This window comes from Mustela nigripes, chromosome 13, assembly GCF_022355385.1.
Source record: "Mustela nigripes isolate SB6536 chromosome 13, MUSNIG.SB6536, whole genome shotgun sequence".
Lineage (NCBI taxonomy): Eukaryota > Metazoa > Chordata > Mammalia > Carnivora > Mustelidae > Mustela > Mustela nigripes.
The window spans coordinates 80,834,364-80,854,065 of NC_081569.1; the positions used below are offsets into that span (position 1 = coordinate 80,834,364).

The 19,702-nt window shown below is 37.9% G+C and overlaps 1 protein-coding gene across 4 annotated transcripts in view; it reads left to right on the forward strand.

Annotated features, from left to right (window-relative positions):
• The first annotated feature begins 1,419 nt into the window (after window positions 1-1,419).
• Window positions 1,420-19,702, forward strand: part of ARHGAP5 (Rho GTPase activating protein 5) — a 70,883-nt gene continuing 52,600 nt past the window's right edge. For 2 of the 4 annotated variants that reach the window (XM_059373053.1, XM_059373055.1), the window contains exons 1-2: window positions 1,660-1,889; window positions 14,948-18,835. In XM_059373053.1, coding sequence (XP_059229036.1) covers window positions 15,116-18,835 — 3,720 coding nt within the window. In that variant the 5' untranslated portion in view covers window positions 1,660-1,889; window positions 14,948-15,115. Of the gene's footprint in view, window positions 1,502-1,658; window positions 1,890-14,947; window positions 18,836-19,702 lie in introns of those variants that run through there. The other 2 variants (XM_059373054.1, XM_059373057.1) reach the window with 2 other exon arrangements.

Consider the following 19,702-nt stretch of genomic DNA (forward strand, 5'->3'; position numbering starts at 1 on the left):
CATAAAGGTACTTCTGGTTGGCAGTAGCTGTATCATTATAACACAAAGAAGCAAACTTGGCTAACTTCAGTACCTTATGTAACATAAGAAATAAAGAGTAACTGGAACTTAAAAGATTTTTCATACATTAACTTTACTGATGATGAACTGTTTTCAAGATAGGAAACAAAGCTTTCCCCAGAGAGAAGTTCTCCCCCAAATTACTTCTTTTAGACTTAACAAATTGGGGGTGGATTTATGTTTCTGCTCATTCTTTTATCTACTGGCAACTATTTTAAGACCTCTCTATGAGACAGATTCTGATGACCTTGGGAAAGTCACAAGACTTCAGTTTCTTCAATGGTAAAAAACAAAGGTATTTTTTTCCACCGTCCATCTTTTCTTCACCTTTCAATACCAATGCTCGGAAGAGAAATACAACGAAAACCCAGTGTACCCCCAAACTTGAAAAATTTCCATGTCTCAAAAAACACTGAATACACTTAAGGTAGGATAATAAAAGCCTGGTTCCTAAGGTTGGGCTGGTAGTGGTGTGAACCGGGTCTTTGGGGCCACCCTAAGCCCCTAAATCTTGGTATCTCGCTTAACTTCCATAAGAACGGAATAAACCATGGGCCTGTCTGAGTCCGTGCGGTGTGGGCGGAGAAAGGGATTCTAGCTCGTATGGAGTTTTGCCTTCTGGGTGAGCATGGCACCAGGTCCGGGGCGGGTGATGTCTGTAGTTGGCGAGCGATCCCCAGGCGGAAAACTGGCTGCACACGTAGGAGCAGACATGAGAGCATGTCCCCGCGAACAAGCTAGGGCGCATATTTTTCTCCCTTGAATTCTTTAATGCTCTGAGACCGTAGGGGGATTTATCGAGAATCTTTCGGTGCCCGTACGATGTTTTGCAACGGCTAACACAATATCAGGTTCCTTTGCAGTATTGTGGTTCGCTCTCAGTTTCAGCCAGAAACCGGAACGGAAGGAAAGGGAGAAAGCAGGGAAGGTTCGGAGACGACCGCGCTCAGGGCTGCATGGTCTGCAGCTTCTAAAGCGTGGAGGATGGGACGGAGGAGAATACGGAGAAAGGGGAAAGCTGAGGAAAAATACCCACGCCAATGGGTAAAAGGGAAAAGGTGAGAAGGAATAGAGTAGGAGAGGGAACCAATGGGTGGGAGAGGCGGAGGAAGAAGGGGGAGGGGAGAAGCCAATGGGGGAGCCCGGACGCGAGCGAGGACGCGGCCCCGCGCCTGCTCCCCTCCCTCCGGCCCGAGCGCTCGCGCCTTCCCAGGCTCCCCGGAGACGAGGGCAGGGGCGGGCCCAGTCGGGCGCGCGGCGCGGGAGGCGCCGCGAGGTGAGGGCGGCGGGGGCGGGGAATTGTGGGGAGGGCGGTGCGGGTGCGCGGGTGCGCGCTCGCGCGCGCCCCGTCGAGGCTGCGCCGCCGCTCCGCCCCCGGCCGGGTGTGTGGCTGCGCGCGCGCGCGTGCGTTCCGGCGGTGCGCGCCGGGAGAGATGCTGAGGTAAAGTTCGGGAGAGAGGGAGAGAGATCCGTCAGCGCGAGGGAGCCGGAGTGGCCGCCATTACTGAGCCCGGCGCGGCGGCGGGCACAGGGGAAGGGGGGGAGGGACGGGGCCGCCGCTGGTGGCGGGAGGGAGGATGGGAGGGTGGGTTACCCGCCTGCGGGAGCTGTAGGGCTTAAGGTTTCGGGGCGTGTGTGTGTTGGGGAGGGCGGGGGGAGGTGGCTGAAGGGACGCGGCGCTCGGTGAGCGCGCCGGGGAAGAGAGGCGAGCAGAGAGTGGAGGAGGAGGAGGCGGCGGCGGCGGGAGCGCTCCCCAGGAATGTCGCTGCCGCCGCCACCGCCGGGGCCGCTGCCGTTGAGGAGGAGACGGAGGAGACCGACGGTGTTAGGTAGGACCTTGCGATCCCCGCTCTTCTGGGCCTGTCCGCTCTCCCCCCTCCCCGACTGGGACCCTCCCGCCACCGGCTGCCCCGCTCGGTAGCCGCCGCCGGTTGTAACCAGTTCAAGGCGCTGGGGCCCCGCAAGCACGGAAGGGAGCCAGGCGCCGAGCTCTGTCCTCGCAGGCCGAGCGGGGAGCGGCTGCCACGGGGGGCGGGGGTACGGTCGGCGTGAAGGGCAGAGAGGCCGGGGGAGGGGGCGCTTTCTCCACAGGTGACGCGGCCGGGGTCGGTGGAGGCCTGGTGGTGGCCGAGGATTGCGCCGGCCCCGCCAGGCGTCCGCTTTCGCCGCCGCCCTCACTTGCCTTGCTCTCCGATGGTACGAGGGGAGGGAAGGTGGCGGTGTCTGTTGGCTGGGTTGCTGCTGTTAACGAGTTCCACCTGGAAGGGGAGAGGGAGTAGGCGCATATTCGCGGAAACATAATCTTGGTTGCAAACTTAAGCGCCTTTCAAGGGGATCGGCCCTTCCACTTTTTCCCGATCTCCCCCACTTCTCCTTGGGTTCTCTTCACCAATTTCCCATCTGCGAAAGCTCGGGGTAGGGTGTGAGAAGTTGCACTGCGCAACGAAAACGCGGAGTCTTACCAGTTCACTGCGGCTGGGTTAAGGCTTTGATACTGAGTTTTTGTGAGAATAACCTCTAGATTCTCCCTCTGTTTCCACTAAAGAAAAGTATCGGGGTGGGGGTGGGGAATCGCGCGGGAGCGCGCGCGCACTTATCCACACATAAATACTCACTCCCTCACACCCTCCCTCCACAGCGTTATTAGAAATGCAAGTGAGGTGGAGACTGTGGGTGTAGCTGGCGCCGAAAGGTGCTCGGAAGTAAAGGCAAACTATTAGGGTGTTTGGTAAAAATTCCGGGAAAGTTGTAAGGAGACGCTTATACTTACGCCATATGATAGAAATCCAGTTTTGGCTCATGCTTAATAAATGGGAGTTTTAAGTGTTTTTAAACCTAGACCAAAATAGGCATACAGATTGTGTGTACACCCATTTTTAAGCTCCTAACGAAAATTTGCTTTTTTCTTTGTTATAGTTAAGAAACTACCCTTTTTTTTTTTTAAGAGTCAAGTGTAAAACGGTGGAGTACGTTGTATTTACTGATCTTTGCCATTGCTGCTTTCTACAGGTGTTGGCGGGGCATGTGTAGGGAAGGGTTTGCGGTCTTCATTTTGAACATCCAAAACCAGTACCCAATTTCAAAGTATATGGGGACAGGGGAGTTATTTGCATTCGATACACTTGGATTCACTTCAGGAAGTATTTCTCAAAATCTTCTAAAATGTTTCTTGTAGCAAAAATTTGATCCAGATACAACTATTTGGAAAAATACTGAGATATGTTAGTAAAATGTGTTTTGGAGATGTTTTATTGTCAATTCCAGTTTATTTGACTTCAATATGATAAACTTTTTTTTTTTTTTTTTTTTTTTTTGGACAGAGAGCACAAGTAGGCAGAGAGGCTGGAAGAGACAGAGGGTAAGCAGGCTTTCTACTGAGCAGAGAGCCCGATGCAGGGCTATATCCCAGGACCCCGAGACCATGACCTGAGCCGAAGGCAGAGGCTTAACTTGCAGAGCCACCCAGGCTCCCCTTGATAAAACTATTCTTAATGAATAGTTTTAGATATACATACTATATAGGTAATCTACTGGAAAGTTTGCAGACAGTTTCCATTTTAAATTCTTTCTCACTTTTGGCCCTTTCATCCATCCTTTCAGATTGACTCCCATTTCCTATATCTGTAGTAGAGCAGAGGAGATGTGTTAAGTTGTTGATCACCAAAAACTTTCATAGCCCTTAGAGCACTGTATGAACAAACATACATGATTGAAAAGCTGGGTATAGCTGTGTATTTAACTCTCAAGAATGGTGCTATTGCGCTATCGATCTGATTGACTTAAAGCAGACTTTAGTCAAGAGGACACAGATGACTAGATAACAATTGATTTGGTTGTCCTGTGCAGGCTACATTTTTTTTAACCCTCCTCAGCATGTGGTGTTATTTAACCATTCTTTGTATATGTTCGTTATAAAAGCATTGGGGAATGGGTGGGTTACACTTTGCTGTAAAAAAGACTTGTCACAGAAGTCTGGTATCTCTGTCATTTTTAAGCACCCACCCCATTTAAATTACTGTAGCAATTTTTAAAATGTATTGCAAAATTCATATTTTAAATTCTGTCACATCTCCAAAATGCTTTGAAATCCCTCCATGCACATACACTTTTTTCTGTTTGAAAAGCAGATTTAGTATACTTACTTTTTGGAGAAAATTATTTTGACTTTGAAAGTTAAGTTTTATTTTTTTAAAGAAATAGAATATCGTTTCTGCATTCCTTTTTTGGAATTGAAGTTGTGATACAGCTTAGAAAATAGTTTTGTAACTCAGTTTTTTAATACTGAAGGAAAAGTTTTGTCTCAGAATTCTACTAAAGTATTTTCAACATTAGCAGGCCCTAAGGTAAATTTTGCCTTTTAGTATGAAATGGCATAATAAAAACTTTCTGGTGGCTACAGAGTAAGTTTCAAACTATAGTTTCTATACAAATTATTTTAAAACTCGTTCTAGACCTGTAAGACCCATGATTTTTTTCTTTGCACACCAAGAAGTTATGCAGAGAATGTAATTTACCCAAGAAGTGCTGTGTTGTATGGTGTTCTGTTTAGTAATATCTGTGTTCCTAAAAAATGTTTATAAAATACATTTAAAGTACACCAGGGGAGCTTGGTTTTCTATAACAAATGGTGAAGAAACCTTGATAAAGTGACACATCATTTGGTGACTTAAGTAATCAAGCTCCTTATTTGTTTAAATGAAGGCTTTAGTTAATCATTTTCTCAAACCAGGAAAAACTGTATTAGAAATTTTAAAAAATAGTTCGGTGTGAAGGATTTTAAGCATGAACTTTAACTTAATTGGTTTTAAAACTCTGTTACTTGAACCCCTTATGGATTTTTCCTGGATGGCTTGAGACTTCCTCTGAAAACCCAGCAGTTACTATTTTTGTTTGTTAAATGTATTGTACTTAAATCTAAGAATTTCTTTGTAGAAAGAAATCTGCATGTAAAGGAAACTTAAAGCCTGTGTTTTTTAATTCATTAATTCATTAATTCATATTACCTTTATTTAGCATTTACTGTGTGCCTTGCCTTGGGGATACCAAGATAAATTAGAGATTGTGTAGCTTGAGCTTTAGTTGAAGAGGAACTATAAAGGAGTAAAAATCGGCGAGCCTGGGTGGCTCAGTGTGTTAAGCCTCTGCTTTCTGCTCGGGTCATGATCTCAGGGTCCTGGGATGGCCATCGCCCCCGCCCTTTCTCTGCCTACTTGTGATCTCTGTCTGTCAAGTAAATAAATAAAATCTTTAAAAAAAATTTTTAAAAAGGAGTAAATATGTACATACAAGTACTAAGAAATGCAGAAAAGAGAACTATTATCTAAGATGCTCTTAGGGAATCATTTACAGAATAATCATTTGAATATGGATGTATTAACTGCAAATAGGAGTTTGAATATAAGAGGGATGGTAAACAAGGTTGGTCTTTCTGGAGGTTAACTCTACAATACCTTAGATTTGCAGTAAAAATAGATTGTTAATGTTTGGTCATGTCTTTTTTCTTTTTGACTCCTTAGAACTATTACTTGGGAATAAGAGTTACAGAACTTCATAAATTTTAGGTTTAAAATATGACCTGTGTATCATCTGGTTAGATTCTCAAGTTTTTTTCATCATGAAGAGTTAGTGGTAAAAGTGAATTTTCATTTTTCTAGCTTCATACTAGGTTTAACTGTTTTGTTCCTACACGTTATTTTATTGAGCAGCTAGGGCATTGTGAATAATACAAAGAAGTATAAGATACTACTCCCTTAGAAGAGCTTACAGCTTTGGTGGGGAGAAAGCTTGACAATTTAGGAATGGTTAGATGCCAGTTCAAGATAGAGTAGAAGAGCCATATAGAAGGCAGGGCATAATGATTTTTAAAATTGATGTAAAGGAATTTAGATAAAGGAAATAAGATTTAGAATTTGGGGAAGATGGGGATGAGTGAGAAAAAAGACAAGTTAAGGACACTGTGGACCAAAAGCACAGGGAAGTGAAGATAGATTGGCTGATGAGGGGAAAATATAAAGTAAAAATTTAAAAGCATCTGTACCTTTTGAGTGAAATGCTTAGGGGAAAGTTTTTAACACAAGGTTAATAGAAGTGTTGGGGAAATAGCTTTTGTGTTACTCTTTATCTTTGCTGTGTTTGGCATTACAAGGAACCTTGCAAAAACTTGTACGTTGATTATTTTATAGTTTGTTCATTTTCTTCCTGTTGATGATGTATTCTTCCTGGTCCAAAAATTTGTTTCTTTCTATACTTATTTTTTTCAGAGCCAAATATTAACTCTTTTTATTTACTTATATTTTTATTTTGGTTGACTGTTTAGAGAACTAGTGGAAAATTAACATTTCTATGATCTGGGGGATTGAAAGATCCAGATTTCTTTATTAACTAATAACTAGGTGTTTCTTATAAGAGTATTGAATTAAATACGCTCTTAAATGATTTTTCTTACATTTATGATCTTGAGATTTATGTTATTAATTCTAATGTTGCCTTATTTAATTTCTGTATTTTCATTTTTCTTTAGAAATACTGTCACCTGAAACTCAAGTGACACCACCATCTGTTGCTGAAACTGATCAGTTTTTTGTTAAGAAACACTGACTCATTTGTCTTTATTTCTTAAAATTAGCAGCCAGTCATCAAATTCTTTTTCTTGGATTGTTCTTTCGAATTCTTTGGTAGTTGAGGTACTTTCAAGCCTCCAGGATTTGTCCATCTTTTGGGCTTTGTGCCTCAGCAAATTAATTTTGTATTCCATTTCTAGCTTATAATGATTTCTTATTGCTTATTATAAGGTCTAACACCTGCTTGTCCTTGAAGACCTTCTATAGTCATACTTTATATCTTCAGAAACAAAATAAGTTTGCTTTTCAGCATGGCAGCTGTGCTCAGCCACTCCACCCTAGTCACACACCTGGAATGACTTCTTTCTAAAATTCAAATCCAGTTTATTTATCCTTCTTTCTTTCTTTTTAAGATTTATTTATTTGACAGAGAGCCAGCAATCACAAGAAGGCAGAGCAGCAAGCAGAGAGGGGGGAAAGCAGGCTATCCCAGGACCCTGAGATCATGACCTGAGCTGAAGGCAGATGTTTAACCCACTGAGCCACCCAGGAGCCCCAAATCCAGTTTATTTTTCAAAGTTGGTTCAAATCCTTTCTCCTCACTATTACTTAATCTATTCCAGGGGTCTGCAGTTATGGCCCTTGGATCAGATTGGCCTTCTGTCCTGTTTCTGTATAATGGCTTTTTACGTTTTGAAATGGTTGAGGATACAATTGAAAGAATAATGTTTTGTGGTTCATTAAAATATATGAAAATTCAAATTTGTGTTCATAGACAACAACCATGGTCATTCATTTAAGAATTGTTTATGGCTGTTTTTGTGCTGTGACAGCAGACTTGAATTGTTACTGACAGACACTATGTGGTATATAAAACCTAAAATATATACTGTCTGGCCAGTTTTCCAAACCTCATCTGTCCCAGCTTACACTGATCTTTCATGTTTTGGAATTCCTGTTGCATTTATCAGTTCCATGTTATGGCACATCACCTTTGTCTTCTCAGCTATGGTACCATAAAGTTTCTTTTAAAATTGTGGGGAAAGTGGTTTTGAGCCTTTTTTCCCCTGCATATCTATACCTTCTTTTTAGTCTATATGTCTTCTTGAGATTCTTATTTAACCTTAGTGTTGCCATCAGTAAGAAAATTGTTAAGACTTATCTATATTATTTTGTATAATGAAAATAATGATTTTCCGTTGTTATAGCATTATAATCTTGTATGTCAAAATCATGACCTTTCCCTCACTTCTCTGTTCTCCGGTGAGAATACCTCAGAATCTGGAAGGGAGGTGAATATTCATAGCACTAGCTTAGTGGACTTCCCTATACTATATACCTTTGTACCCTCGAAACCTCTGACATAAAGCTGAGATAGGCACAGTAAATACTTACTGGATTGTTCACAGAGGTTGATATAAATGAAATGACCTTTGTTTCTTCTGTTTTCACCACAGAATGAGGATATGGTCTAGAAGGAGTTTAGAATAACTTCATACCAAGGCGTTGGACATAACGTGTTGTTAGAGGAAACTGTTGATTAAATAATAGGGTAGTTAATCGGTTTGGAAATAGTTTAGGTCATTGGTTTTCAAAGATATTTAATGAAGTGAAACTTTTTTTCAAACAAGAAGTACTTGAAATATCAAAAGATAAAAATGAATAAAAGCAGAATTGTCTTTGTTGAGTAGGACTTCACTGCTCCCAAAGTACTGCCTCCTCGGACCCTCCTGGAAGTATTTCCAGTGAGCCTTCAGGGCTACCTAATCTGTCTTAACAAGTGGACTCTTGAAAAAAACTGGAGACTTTATTTTAGAATATATTGCTATACTAATAGTGTTTGGGCCCATAACATGGTTGTAATTTTTGTTAATTTTGACTATAAATACGACTTCAGGATTGCTTAGTGGTTTAGGATCTGAGTCTGGAGATTGACCCATGTATTCATCAGTAAGAAAATATATGAGTACCTGCTGTGTGTCAGGTGCTGTTTAGGGTGTTGGGAATATGGTTAAAAATAAATAACAACAACTACAACCAAAAAAACCAGAATAAAATTTCCATCCTAACATAGTTTAATTCTGAATCCTACCAAGATATGCTTCCAGGTTATTTAGTTGCTGTGTAAGTTGTTGAAATTTTTAATAGATTTTCTTTTCATTAACTTGGTTATAGTTTTGTGTAAAGAGCAGTTCATATGAATGATGTCTTTAGCATTCCATTCGGCCTTAAGATTATGTGCTTATGTGGTAGAAAACTTGGTCAAAGACATTATTATGGAATATAACTGACTTTTCTACAGGTATCACATTGTTTTTAGTTATCTTGTATGTTAAAATGGCTTTCCCCTTGTGATTTTTCATGGCATTGATAAATTTGTTACTGAGAATGAGCAGTGTTAAGAAAAGTAGTGCTATATCGGTATTGTGCCGTATTCATCTTTAGTAATTCAGTTGCTACTTTTATTAAGCTAGTCTAGATTGTCTGACATTGTGAAATATATGATAGTCTTAGGGCTTGGAACTGTCTTTTCTCAAATATTTGTTTATATAAGGGATATTATATTTGGCCTAAAGAAGATGGAATGTGTAATTTCTTATAATTATGATTCTAAAAAATATTTTTGAAAAACTAGGTGGTTATTCTGACTGAAGATACTATAGATATAGATCATAGTCTTCATTTTGGTGGCTTAATTTTTGACTTGTAATGACCTTGAAATCCATGTGCACTTACTCCATTAAAGCTATCTATCTATTTATCTATTGATTTATTTTAGTGAGAATGGCGTGGTGGGGGTAAGGAGAGGGACAGAGGCAGAAGAAGAGGGAGCGAGAGAACCTTAAGCATACTCCGTGCTGAGCACAGAGCCTGACTCAGGGCTAGATCTCACTAAACTGAAATCACTACCTGAGCTGAAACCAGTACGATCAGCTGACTGAGTCACCCAGGCTCCCTTCCATTAATAGATTTAGAAAACTTTTAGATTAATACGTTACAGAGCTTATTTAGTAAACATCATGTGATTTCCTCTTTTTTTTTTTTTTTTGGCCAAAGAATTAACAACATTGTGATTTGAACATTTATTAAGATTTCATGAATTTATTGAGTAGCTAATACATGGGAAGCACTGTTGGAGGCTTTTGGAATACATTGATGAAATAAAGATTTGAGCCTTTGTGGATCTTTATTAAGTATGGTCTGGGGTGGGGAGAGGGAAAGAGTTAATGACAAGTAATAAATAAATAAGTTGTATAGTAACTTAGGAGTTAAGAGGCAAGGAGGATTTGGGGGGTTTTCGGGAAAAGCAAGTGTAAAAGCAGAGATGCTGAGGAACAGTGTTCCTCTATGTGACTGGAGCAGAATGAGAATGGGAGAATATATGAGAGTAGGTCAGAGAGCAAGACAAGATTGGAGAAGGTAGATCTTATAGTATCCCACAGAAAGGATTTGACTTTGACGTTTAGGAGTCTCTGGAGGGTTTGGGGCCTAAGAATGGGAAGCTATGACTTAATGTTTTAAAGGAAATTCTGGCTACTCTGGTAGTAATAGATGGGAAGAGGAGCAGGAATGGAATCAGGGAAACTAGTCTTTGGAATAATCTGGGGCCAGATATGTTGGTGGATGGGGTAAAAAAATAGAGCAATAAATGTAATGAGAAGTAATAAATTCTCAATATATTTTGAAGATAGGACCAAAGGGAATTTCCTGACAAAGTATAATAATTTAAAAGTATAAAATAATTTTTAAATTCCACCTTATATTTATGAACACAAACTTTGTGAGAAGGTACAAAACGAATTTTGGTTTAAGTCCAGAATCACTAAGAATTGATTTTTCCTAGGTTCCCTGTAGGACTTAAAAAATTTTCTTGCAGAAAGCACTTGATGTTATTACAACTCCATCAGAGGTAGTATGTTGTGTTTGAATGGCTATCACGTATCTTAGAAAATTCCGTCATATAGATGGCTTCATTTTTAAGACAGTTTTAGGGACCACTCAACAATATCAGGCAGATAGTTGGTGTATCCCTCCATCTCTCTCATCAGCTATAGTTCTACTCAAATTATACATTGTTGTTAATTTCTGGGAAGGTACTTAATCTAAACATTTCCTTGAAAGGGTTGTAAAAGAACTTAAAGGTAGAATGAGAAAGAAACTGCATTGCTGGGGCACCTGGGTGGCTCAGCTGGTTGAAAGCCAGCCTTCCGCTCAGGTCCTGGGATCGAACCCCACATCAGGCTCTCTGCTTAGTGGGAGTCTGACACCCCTCCCTTCTCTCTCTCTCTCTCTAAAATAAAAAAATCTTTAAAAAAAAAAAAAAAAAAAAAAAAAACCCCAAACAACTGCATTGCAAACTGCTGAAAAGCAGTACTTTGCTTAAGAGAATAAAGATTGGTCATCCAGAGACTCCTTTTAACTGGATAGCTTTGAGTCGATGATTGCTACTTTTGTCATGGTTTCTTCAGGGTAAAGATAAGAGAAAATGAGAACGAGTTACATGAAAGTAAAGTCACATCAAAAATCGGGCAGTTGGGGGCACCTGGGTGGCTCAGTGGGTTAAAACCTCTGCCTTCGGCTCAGGTCATGATCCCAGGGTCCTGGGATTGAGCCCCACATCAGGCTCTCTGCTCGGCAGGGAACCTGCTTCCTCCTCTCTCTCTGCCTGCCTCTCTGCCTACTTGTGATCTCTGTCTGTCAAATAAATAAAATCTTAAAAAAAAAATCGGGAAGTTGTATGGATCAACATAATCAAATATTATCATTAAACATTTGAAAGGAATTTTCAGATTAAATTGAATAGCCTGCATACAGATATCAGCTATTAGTTTATTACTAGGAGCACACACAAAAAACAGGGGATTCTTTTATTCTTTTTTTTTTAATCAGTGCAGAAGAAAAACCACCTTAGTTACTTAATGGATAGTAATTTTGACCTGGATGTTGAGGGCCAGTAGAAAATTCATGTATGTGTAAACTATCCAGGTGGCTGAAATTAAATGCCCTTGTATCCTGTTACAGCCAAATTCATGAATGCTATCTTTCTCTCATGAGGTGGTAACACCATACTCTCCCAAACAGATAGCAAAATGTTTTTGAGGGCGGGTTATAGCAGTTTTTTTCCTAGTCTTCTGGTTTCTCAAACTTTTTAAACTCTGAAAACATTTTTTAAATATTAAAGCTTTTGGAAAAACATTTTAAAAGATCTTTTGAGTTAAGTAAACCCTGTAAATCAGATAAAGCATGTACTGCTTTTGATGATTGAGTTGGAGGGAGAGAGCGCTTATTTGTCCAATATTTTTTACTACATGTAAGTGAAAGAATTTTCCACCACCGTTTGAAAATCACTTTGTAGTGACTCATGACATAAGCTCTGGAGCTGATTTCAGAGTAACCAGGTAGCCTTCCTGGAAGAACATGGATGTTCTTCAGTGTCTAATTGGTAGTTTACCGTGAATTTGGTGTGAAAACCATAAATGTCACACAAAGCTACCTCATTTTTAATTTAAACTTTAATATTCATGATTCAGAGCCTGCCACTATCAAATTTATTAGGATGTGTGTTGAAACCCCAATATTAAAATTTATCCTCCATATAATAATTTTATTCTCATTAGATATAAAGCCTCCCCAAAAGGGTGGTAACTTCATGCTCCACTCATCTCCATTTAATTTTAAGGCCCTTTTCTTCCTGTAGCTTTAAAAATACATTTTATGTTAAGAGTGTTTTTATTTCTGCTTACACTCTATAACTTAAAGTAGAAAGTATTCTGTATTCTCAGTATTCTGAGGTATATGCTGTAGGAGAGCAGGAATGTTTCTTTTATTTATTTTTTTATTTTTTTATTTTTTGGAATGTTTCTTTTAATGTGTTTGGAATAAGCATATGAGAAATGAATAAAGTGACTTAGGGCAAGGGATTAGGTTTGTAGTTGAGAATTTTCTATAATACTTAGGTTCATGTGACTTTGTACTGTTAACCTTTCTATTTGTGTCTCTTAAACTAGAAGGCAGGGAACAGTCTTACTTGTCTTTGAATTGCTCTTAGTTTTAGAACAGATTTTTGTTTAATAAAGAGCTGCATGTAGTACTAGTGTATATACTATTTAACATGAAAATTCCCCAGAGTAACCACTAGGTATGTTTTCTTTTGATGTACATCTTAAAGTGTACTGTCTGCAGTTTTCTGCTTTTCTAGTAAGAAGGAGGGTAGGCCTTGTATTTTCCTTTGTGTGTTTTCCATTTTTTTCTCAATTGTTATAGAATCATGCTGTTTTTGTGAATTTTGTTTTACCTTTTTATCGTTGTATATAACTTTGTTATCCAGTTCATTCCCTTTTGTTTTCTTATCAGTAAATACAAATATTTTTTTATGTAGGTTAGGTAAAGAAACTGGTGCTAGGTGCAAGTACCCAATTTAACCAGATGAATATTTTTTAGAAGTTCCACTAATGAAAAAGAGTTATCAGGATTGGATGGGACTCCCCTAATTTCTTTTACTTCTAATTATTGTATATACTGCTGCCAGGTAGATATTTTAAAGTTGCAATCTGATCATGTAATTTTTTACAAAAAATCTTTTGACAGCTTCACGGATTCCAAGAGTCAGACTGATACATTACTTATTAAACTTCTTTTGTTTGCTAGGCACTTATTTTAAAAAATGATTTCATTTTTAAATTTGTATAGATAGCACAACCCCATTTTATAGGTGGGGATGCTATGACTCAAAGCAGTTTCGGTTTTGCTGTTTTCATAAACTCATAAATAATAGATTTAAATCAGTTGTATTTGTGGTTTTCTACTTCTTGTGTTGCTCCTTCAACACAGGATTATTTTATCATGAAAGTGAATCTAATAAATGCTTTGTTTGTATATCATATGGCAGATACTAATATTTGTAGTTGAAGCTAATAGAATACACTTCAGAAGTACAAAAGTAAATCTGAAATTTTAACTTTTAACATTGTTTTACCAAAACTATTAGTCATAATTTTAAATTCTAATAGTTTTTTTAATCATTAATAGTAGTATAGTAAATGTATAGTATAATTTGAATAGATGTTTACTTCACACCAATAGCTGTTTACTTATTTACTTGCAGTTGAGGTCAATGTAGAAGCCAGGTATTTGGGGGCAAGTGATGGTTCCTTTCTTTTTTTCCCTGTGTTCTTTATTTTGTCTGGATTGAAGATAATTTTCATGTATGTTGATGTATACAACTGGATATTTTCCCTGTCTTGTGAAACTTTGGCGTGGGAGAAATGATATATTACTTTTAATTCAACTTCAAAAGTATGAAGAATCTGCAAATAAAACTTACATAAAAGACTGACTGACTGCTTTCACGTAAATAACGTAAATTAAATTACATTCAATTCTTAGGGTTATTTCATGTTGCTGGTATGTCAAATAATTCTAAACGATTGTCTCAAGTAGACAATCTCAAAATTCTTCAGCTTGGTTCTACTCAAAATGTTATCCATGAGCTTTTTATAACTATTCTGACAGGAAATGAATATAGAAATCAAGAACATTTAGAAGTAGTTGGACAGTAATTTTATGTCTCTTGAATCTTATTAGGGTTTGGATTTTTGAAAAAGGTTCACTTTGGATTTTACAGAATTGGACTCGCAGATATGAAATAAAAATTGATCCTTCACCTTGATAGTTTGAGAAACATTGGTCTAGTTAAATACTTTCAGTATTTGTATTAACTGTCCATTTCAGTTTTCCTATTGAAGTATTTGAATGTTTTGAATTCGTTTTGGGGCATAAAATTTGATAGATTTCACAGGAGTGTGTTAAACTTTGTGAAAAATTTTACATAATTGTAAAATCTTCCTAAATTTATATGAGATTCCATTTTAGGGAACAAGTTTTGAGGAACGATGTAATAGGTTGTTTTTGAAAGTTGTAAGGGAGTTGTTAATGGCAACTGATACATTTAATTATCAACAAGTATAATGTAGTCACAGAAGGCAAGAAAATTGAGGAAGGGGGAAAGACTAGTTATTTCTTCAAACTTAAAGGAAGGAGCAGAGGTAAAATAAAATGCACATTTGGTTATTAGGGGCTTATTTTAAATTTCTTGAGACATTACCTTAAATTATGTGTGTAGTTATTTTAATTGTTAGATTTGTCTTAAATTTTGAAGTCATCTTGCATTTAAAGCAATAAATCATAAACAGTCTTTATGGTGGCTTCCAAAAATACATGTAATATTTATTGTTAATGTCCATAGTTATTTGTTATAAATATATTTAGTGTGTATATGATGTAATGTGTAATTTCATGGTTAAAGTTTTTCCTTTTTCTCTTTCTAGGAAGATGATCCATATGATTTTGAAGACCTTTCTGCACAGAAATGAGGGAAATACAAAGAACCAAATATAGTTCTGAACTTTGGGATCTGTATTTTGAGAGGATTTTATTTTCAGAATGAGAAGTATATCTGGTTATCTTTATGAATGTAGAGACATGAGAAGAGAGTTATGATGGCAAAAAACAAAGAACCTCGCCCCCCATCCTATACTATCAGTGTAGTTGGACTCTCTGGGACTGAAAAAGATAAAGGTAACTGTGGAGTTGGGAAGTCTTGTTTGTGCAATAGATTTGTACGCTCAAAAGCAGATGAATATTACCCAGAACATACTTCTGTGCTTAGCACCATTGACTTTGGAGGACGAGTGGTAAACAATGATCACTTTTTATACTGGGGTGACATAACACAAAATGGTGAAGATGGAATAGAATGCAAAATTCATGTCATTGAACAAACAGAGTTCATTGATGACCAGACTTTCTTGCCTCATCGGAGTACGAATTTGCAACCATATATAAAACGTGCAGCTGCCTCTAAATTGCAGTCAGCAGAGAAACTAATGTACATTTGCACTGATCAGCTGGGCTTGGAGCAAGACTTTGAACAGAAGCAAATGCCTGAAGGGAAGCTCAATGTAGATGGATTTTTACTGTGCATTGATGTGAGCCAGGGATGCAATAGGAAGTTTGATGATCAACTTAAATTTGTGAATAATCTTTTTGTCCAACTATCAAAATCAAAAAAGCCTGTAATAATAGCAGCAACTAAATGTGATGAATGTGTGGATCATTATCTTAGAGAAGTTCAGGCTTTTGCTTCAAACAAAAAGAACCTTCTTGTAGTGGAAACATCAGCACGATTTAATGTCAACATTGAGACATGTTTTACTGCACTGGTACAAATGTTGGATAAAACTCGTGGCAAGCCTAAAATTATTCCCTATCTGGATGCTTATAAAACACAGCGACAACTTGTTGTCACAGCAACAGATAAGTTTGAAAAACTTGTGCAGACTGTGAGAGATTATCATGCAACTTGGAAAACTGTTAGTAATAAATTAAAAAATCATCCTGATTATGAAGAATACATCAACTTAGAGGGAACAAGAAAGGCCAGAAATACATTTTCAAAACATATAGAACAACTTAAACAGGAACATATAAGAAAAAGGAGAGAAGAATATATAAATACTCTACCAAGAGCTTTTAACACTCTTTTGCCAAACCTAGAAGAGATTGAACATTTGAATTGGTCAGAAGCTTTGAAGTTAATGGAAAAGAGAGCAGATTTTCAGTTATGTTTTGTGGTGCTAGAAAAAACACCCTGGGATGAAACTGACCACATAGATAAAATTAATGATAGACGAATTCCATTTGACCTCCTGAGCACTTTAGAAGCTGAAAAAGTTTATCAAAACCATGTACAGCATCTGATATCAGAGAAAAGAAGGGTAGAAATGAAGGAAAAATTCAAAAAGACTCTGGAAAAAATTCAGTTCATTTCACCTGGGCAACCGTGGGAAGAAGTTATGTGCTTTGTTATGGAGGATGAAGCCTTCAAATATATCACTGAGGCTGATAGCAAAGAGGTGTATGGTAGGCATCAGCGAGAAATAGTTGAAAAAGCCAAAGAAGAGTTTCAGGAAATGCTTTTTGAGCACTCTGAACTTTTTTATGATTTAGATCTTAATGCAACACCTAGTTCAGATAAAATGAGTGAAATTCATACAGTTTTGAGTGAAGAACCTAGATATAAAGCTTTACAGAAACTTGCACCCGATAGGGAATCTCTTCTACTTAAGCACATAGGGTTTGTTTATCATCCCACTAAAGAAACCTGTCTTAGTGGCCAAAATTGTACAGACATTAAAGTGGAGCAGTTACTTGCTAGTAGTCTTTCACAGTTGGATCATGGCCGCTTACGGTTATATCATGATAGTACCAGTATAGATAAAGTTAACCTTTTCATTTTAGGGAAGGATGGCCTTGCTCAAGAACTAGCAAATGAGATAAGAACACAATCTACTGATGATGAGTATGCCTTAGATGGAAAAATTTATGAACTTGATCTTCGGCCAGTTGATGCCAAGTCGCCTTACTTCTTAAGTCAGTTGTGGACTGCCGCCTTTAAACCACATGGGTGCTTCTGTGTATTTAATTCCATTGAGTCACTGAATTTTATTGGGGAATTTATTGGAAAAATAAGAACTGAAGCTTCTCAAATCAGAAAAGATAAGTATATGGCTAATCTTCCATTTACCTTAATTCTGGCTAATCAGAGAGATTCTATGAGTAAGAATCTACCAATTCTCAGGCACCAAGGGCAGCAGTTGGCAAACAAGTTACAATGCCCTTTTGTCGATGTACCTCCTGGTACATATCCTCGTAAATTTAATGAAACCCAAATAAAGCAAGCTCTCAGAGGAGTATTAGAATCAGTAAAGCATAATTTAGATGTCGTGAGCCCAGTTCCAACCAGTAAGGATGTATCAGAAGCCGACCTGAGAATTGTCATGTGTGCCATGTGTGGTGATCCCTTTAGTGTGGATCTTATTCTTTCACCCTTCCTTGATTCTCATTCTTGTAGTGCTGCTCAAGCTGGACAAAATAATTCCCTAATGCTTGATAAAATCATTGGTGAAAAAAGGAGGCGAATACAGATCACAATATTATCATACCATTCTTCAATTGGAGTAAGGAAAGATGAACTGGTTCATGGGTATATATTAGTTTATTCTGCCAAACGGAAAGCGTCAATGGGAATGCTTCGAGCATTTCTGTCAGAAGTTCAGGACACCATTCCTGTACAGCTGGTGGCAGTTACTGACAGCCAAGCAGACTTTTTTGAAAATGAGGCGATCAAGGAACTAATGACTGAAGGAGAACACATTGCAACTGAGATCTCTGCTAAATTTACTGCACTGTATTCTTTATCTCAGTATCATCGACAAACTGAGGTCTTTACACTGTTTTTCAGTGATGTTCTAGAGAAAAAAAATATGATAGAAAATTCCTATTTATCTGATAATACAAGGGAGTCAACCCATCAAAGTGAGGATGTTTTTCTACCATCTCCCAGAGACTGTTTTCCATATAACAACTATCCTGATTCAGATGATGATACAGAAGCACCGCCTCCTTATAGCCCAATTGGAGATGATGTACAGTTGCTTCCAACACCTAGTGACCGTTCTAGATACAGATTAGATTTAGAAGGAAATGAATATCCTATTCATAGCACCCCAAATTGTCATGACCATGAACGCAACCATAAAGTGCCTCCACCTATTAAACCTAAACCAGTTGTACCTAAGACAAATGTGAAAAAACTGGATCCAAACCTTGTAAAAACAATTGAAGCTGGTATTGGTAAAAATCCAAGGAAACAGACTTCCCGGGTGCCTTTGGCACATCCTGAAGATATGGATCCTTCAGATAACTATGCTGAACCCATTGACACAATTTTCAAACAGAAGGGCTATTCTGAAGAGATATATGTTGTCCCGGATGATAGTCAGACTCGCATTATTAAAATTCGAAACTCCTTTGTAAATAACACCCAAGGAGATGAAGAAAATGGATTTTCTGATAGAACATCAAAAAGTCATGGAGAAAGGCGGCCTTCAAAATACAAATACAAATCTAAAACCCTGTTTAGTAAAGCCAAGTCATACTATAGAAGAACACATTCAGATGCGAGTGATGATGAGGCTTTCACCACTTCTAAAACAAAAAGAAAAGGAAGACATCGTGGAAGTGAAGAAGATCCGCTTCTTTCTCCTGTTGAAACTTGGAAAGGTGGTATTGATAATCCTGCAATCACCTCAGACCAGGAGTTAGATGATAAGAAAATGAAGAAGAAAACCCACAAAGTAAAAGAAGATAAAAAGGTAAGTTTAACTCATAGTAAGTGATGTTTATAAAAATGTTTGTTTTTGCTTTTTAAAATATGTATTTTTTTAAGATAATGAATTTGACATCATTGAGAACTTAGGATGCCTATGTCATTCAGTAATTTTGTGAATATTTTGTAAGGATGAATATTTTCGTTACTTTTTAAATTGCCTTTTTATTTGTGCCTTATTTAATGTAGAAGTTTGAATTCATATTCTTCAGTATAATCATTCTAGGTGAATATGTTTATTTTCCTAATAGAAGCCCAGATATAGCGTGATTTTGCTCTATTTTGTTGTAAGCATCCCATTTATCTCTCTTTTTGCCTTCTTGACCTATCAGTTTTGGAAAATTATTTTGAAATACCTGTCTCAATCAAGGATCATGACAATATAGTCAAAATGATAATTTGTAATATTGGAAATTTAACAGTTCTAGGATTCTTTTTTGTTGGTGGTGGTGTTTTGTCTAAAGACATGTAGAAAAGTTTGTGAAGTTTGAGTTGTAGCATTTTGACTAAATAGCAGTATCTGTTTTTAGTAGATAGTGATTGTATTAAGCACTGAAAACTTAAATATGTATGCTAAGTTGTATTTTATAATTTCCATTAGATCTTTATTACAGTGGTACTTTAGCATCTTCACTTCTAGTATTCTTTGACTCTTGAGTGTGCACAAACTTTGCTAAAGATTTTTGTGGTTTTGAGATCGCTTTCAGCAGGCTTTTTTTCTGCATATTGATAGTTTCTTCATCAGTTATGTCCATAGTCTTAATACATGTTTGTTTACTACAGGTACTCTCAGCACATGCTACTGGCTAAGTATCTTTGGCATCTTTTGTACTCAACCTGTTATCACTAGTTC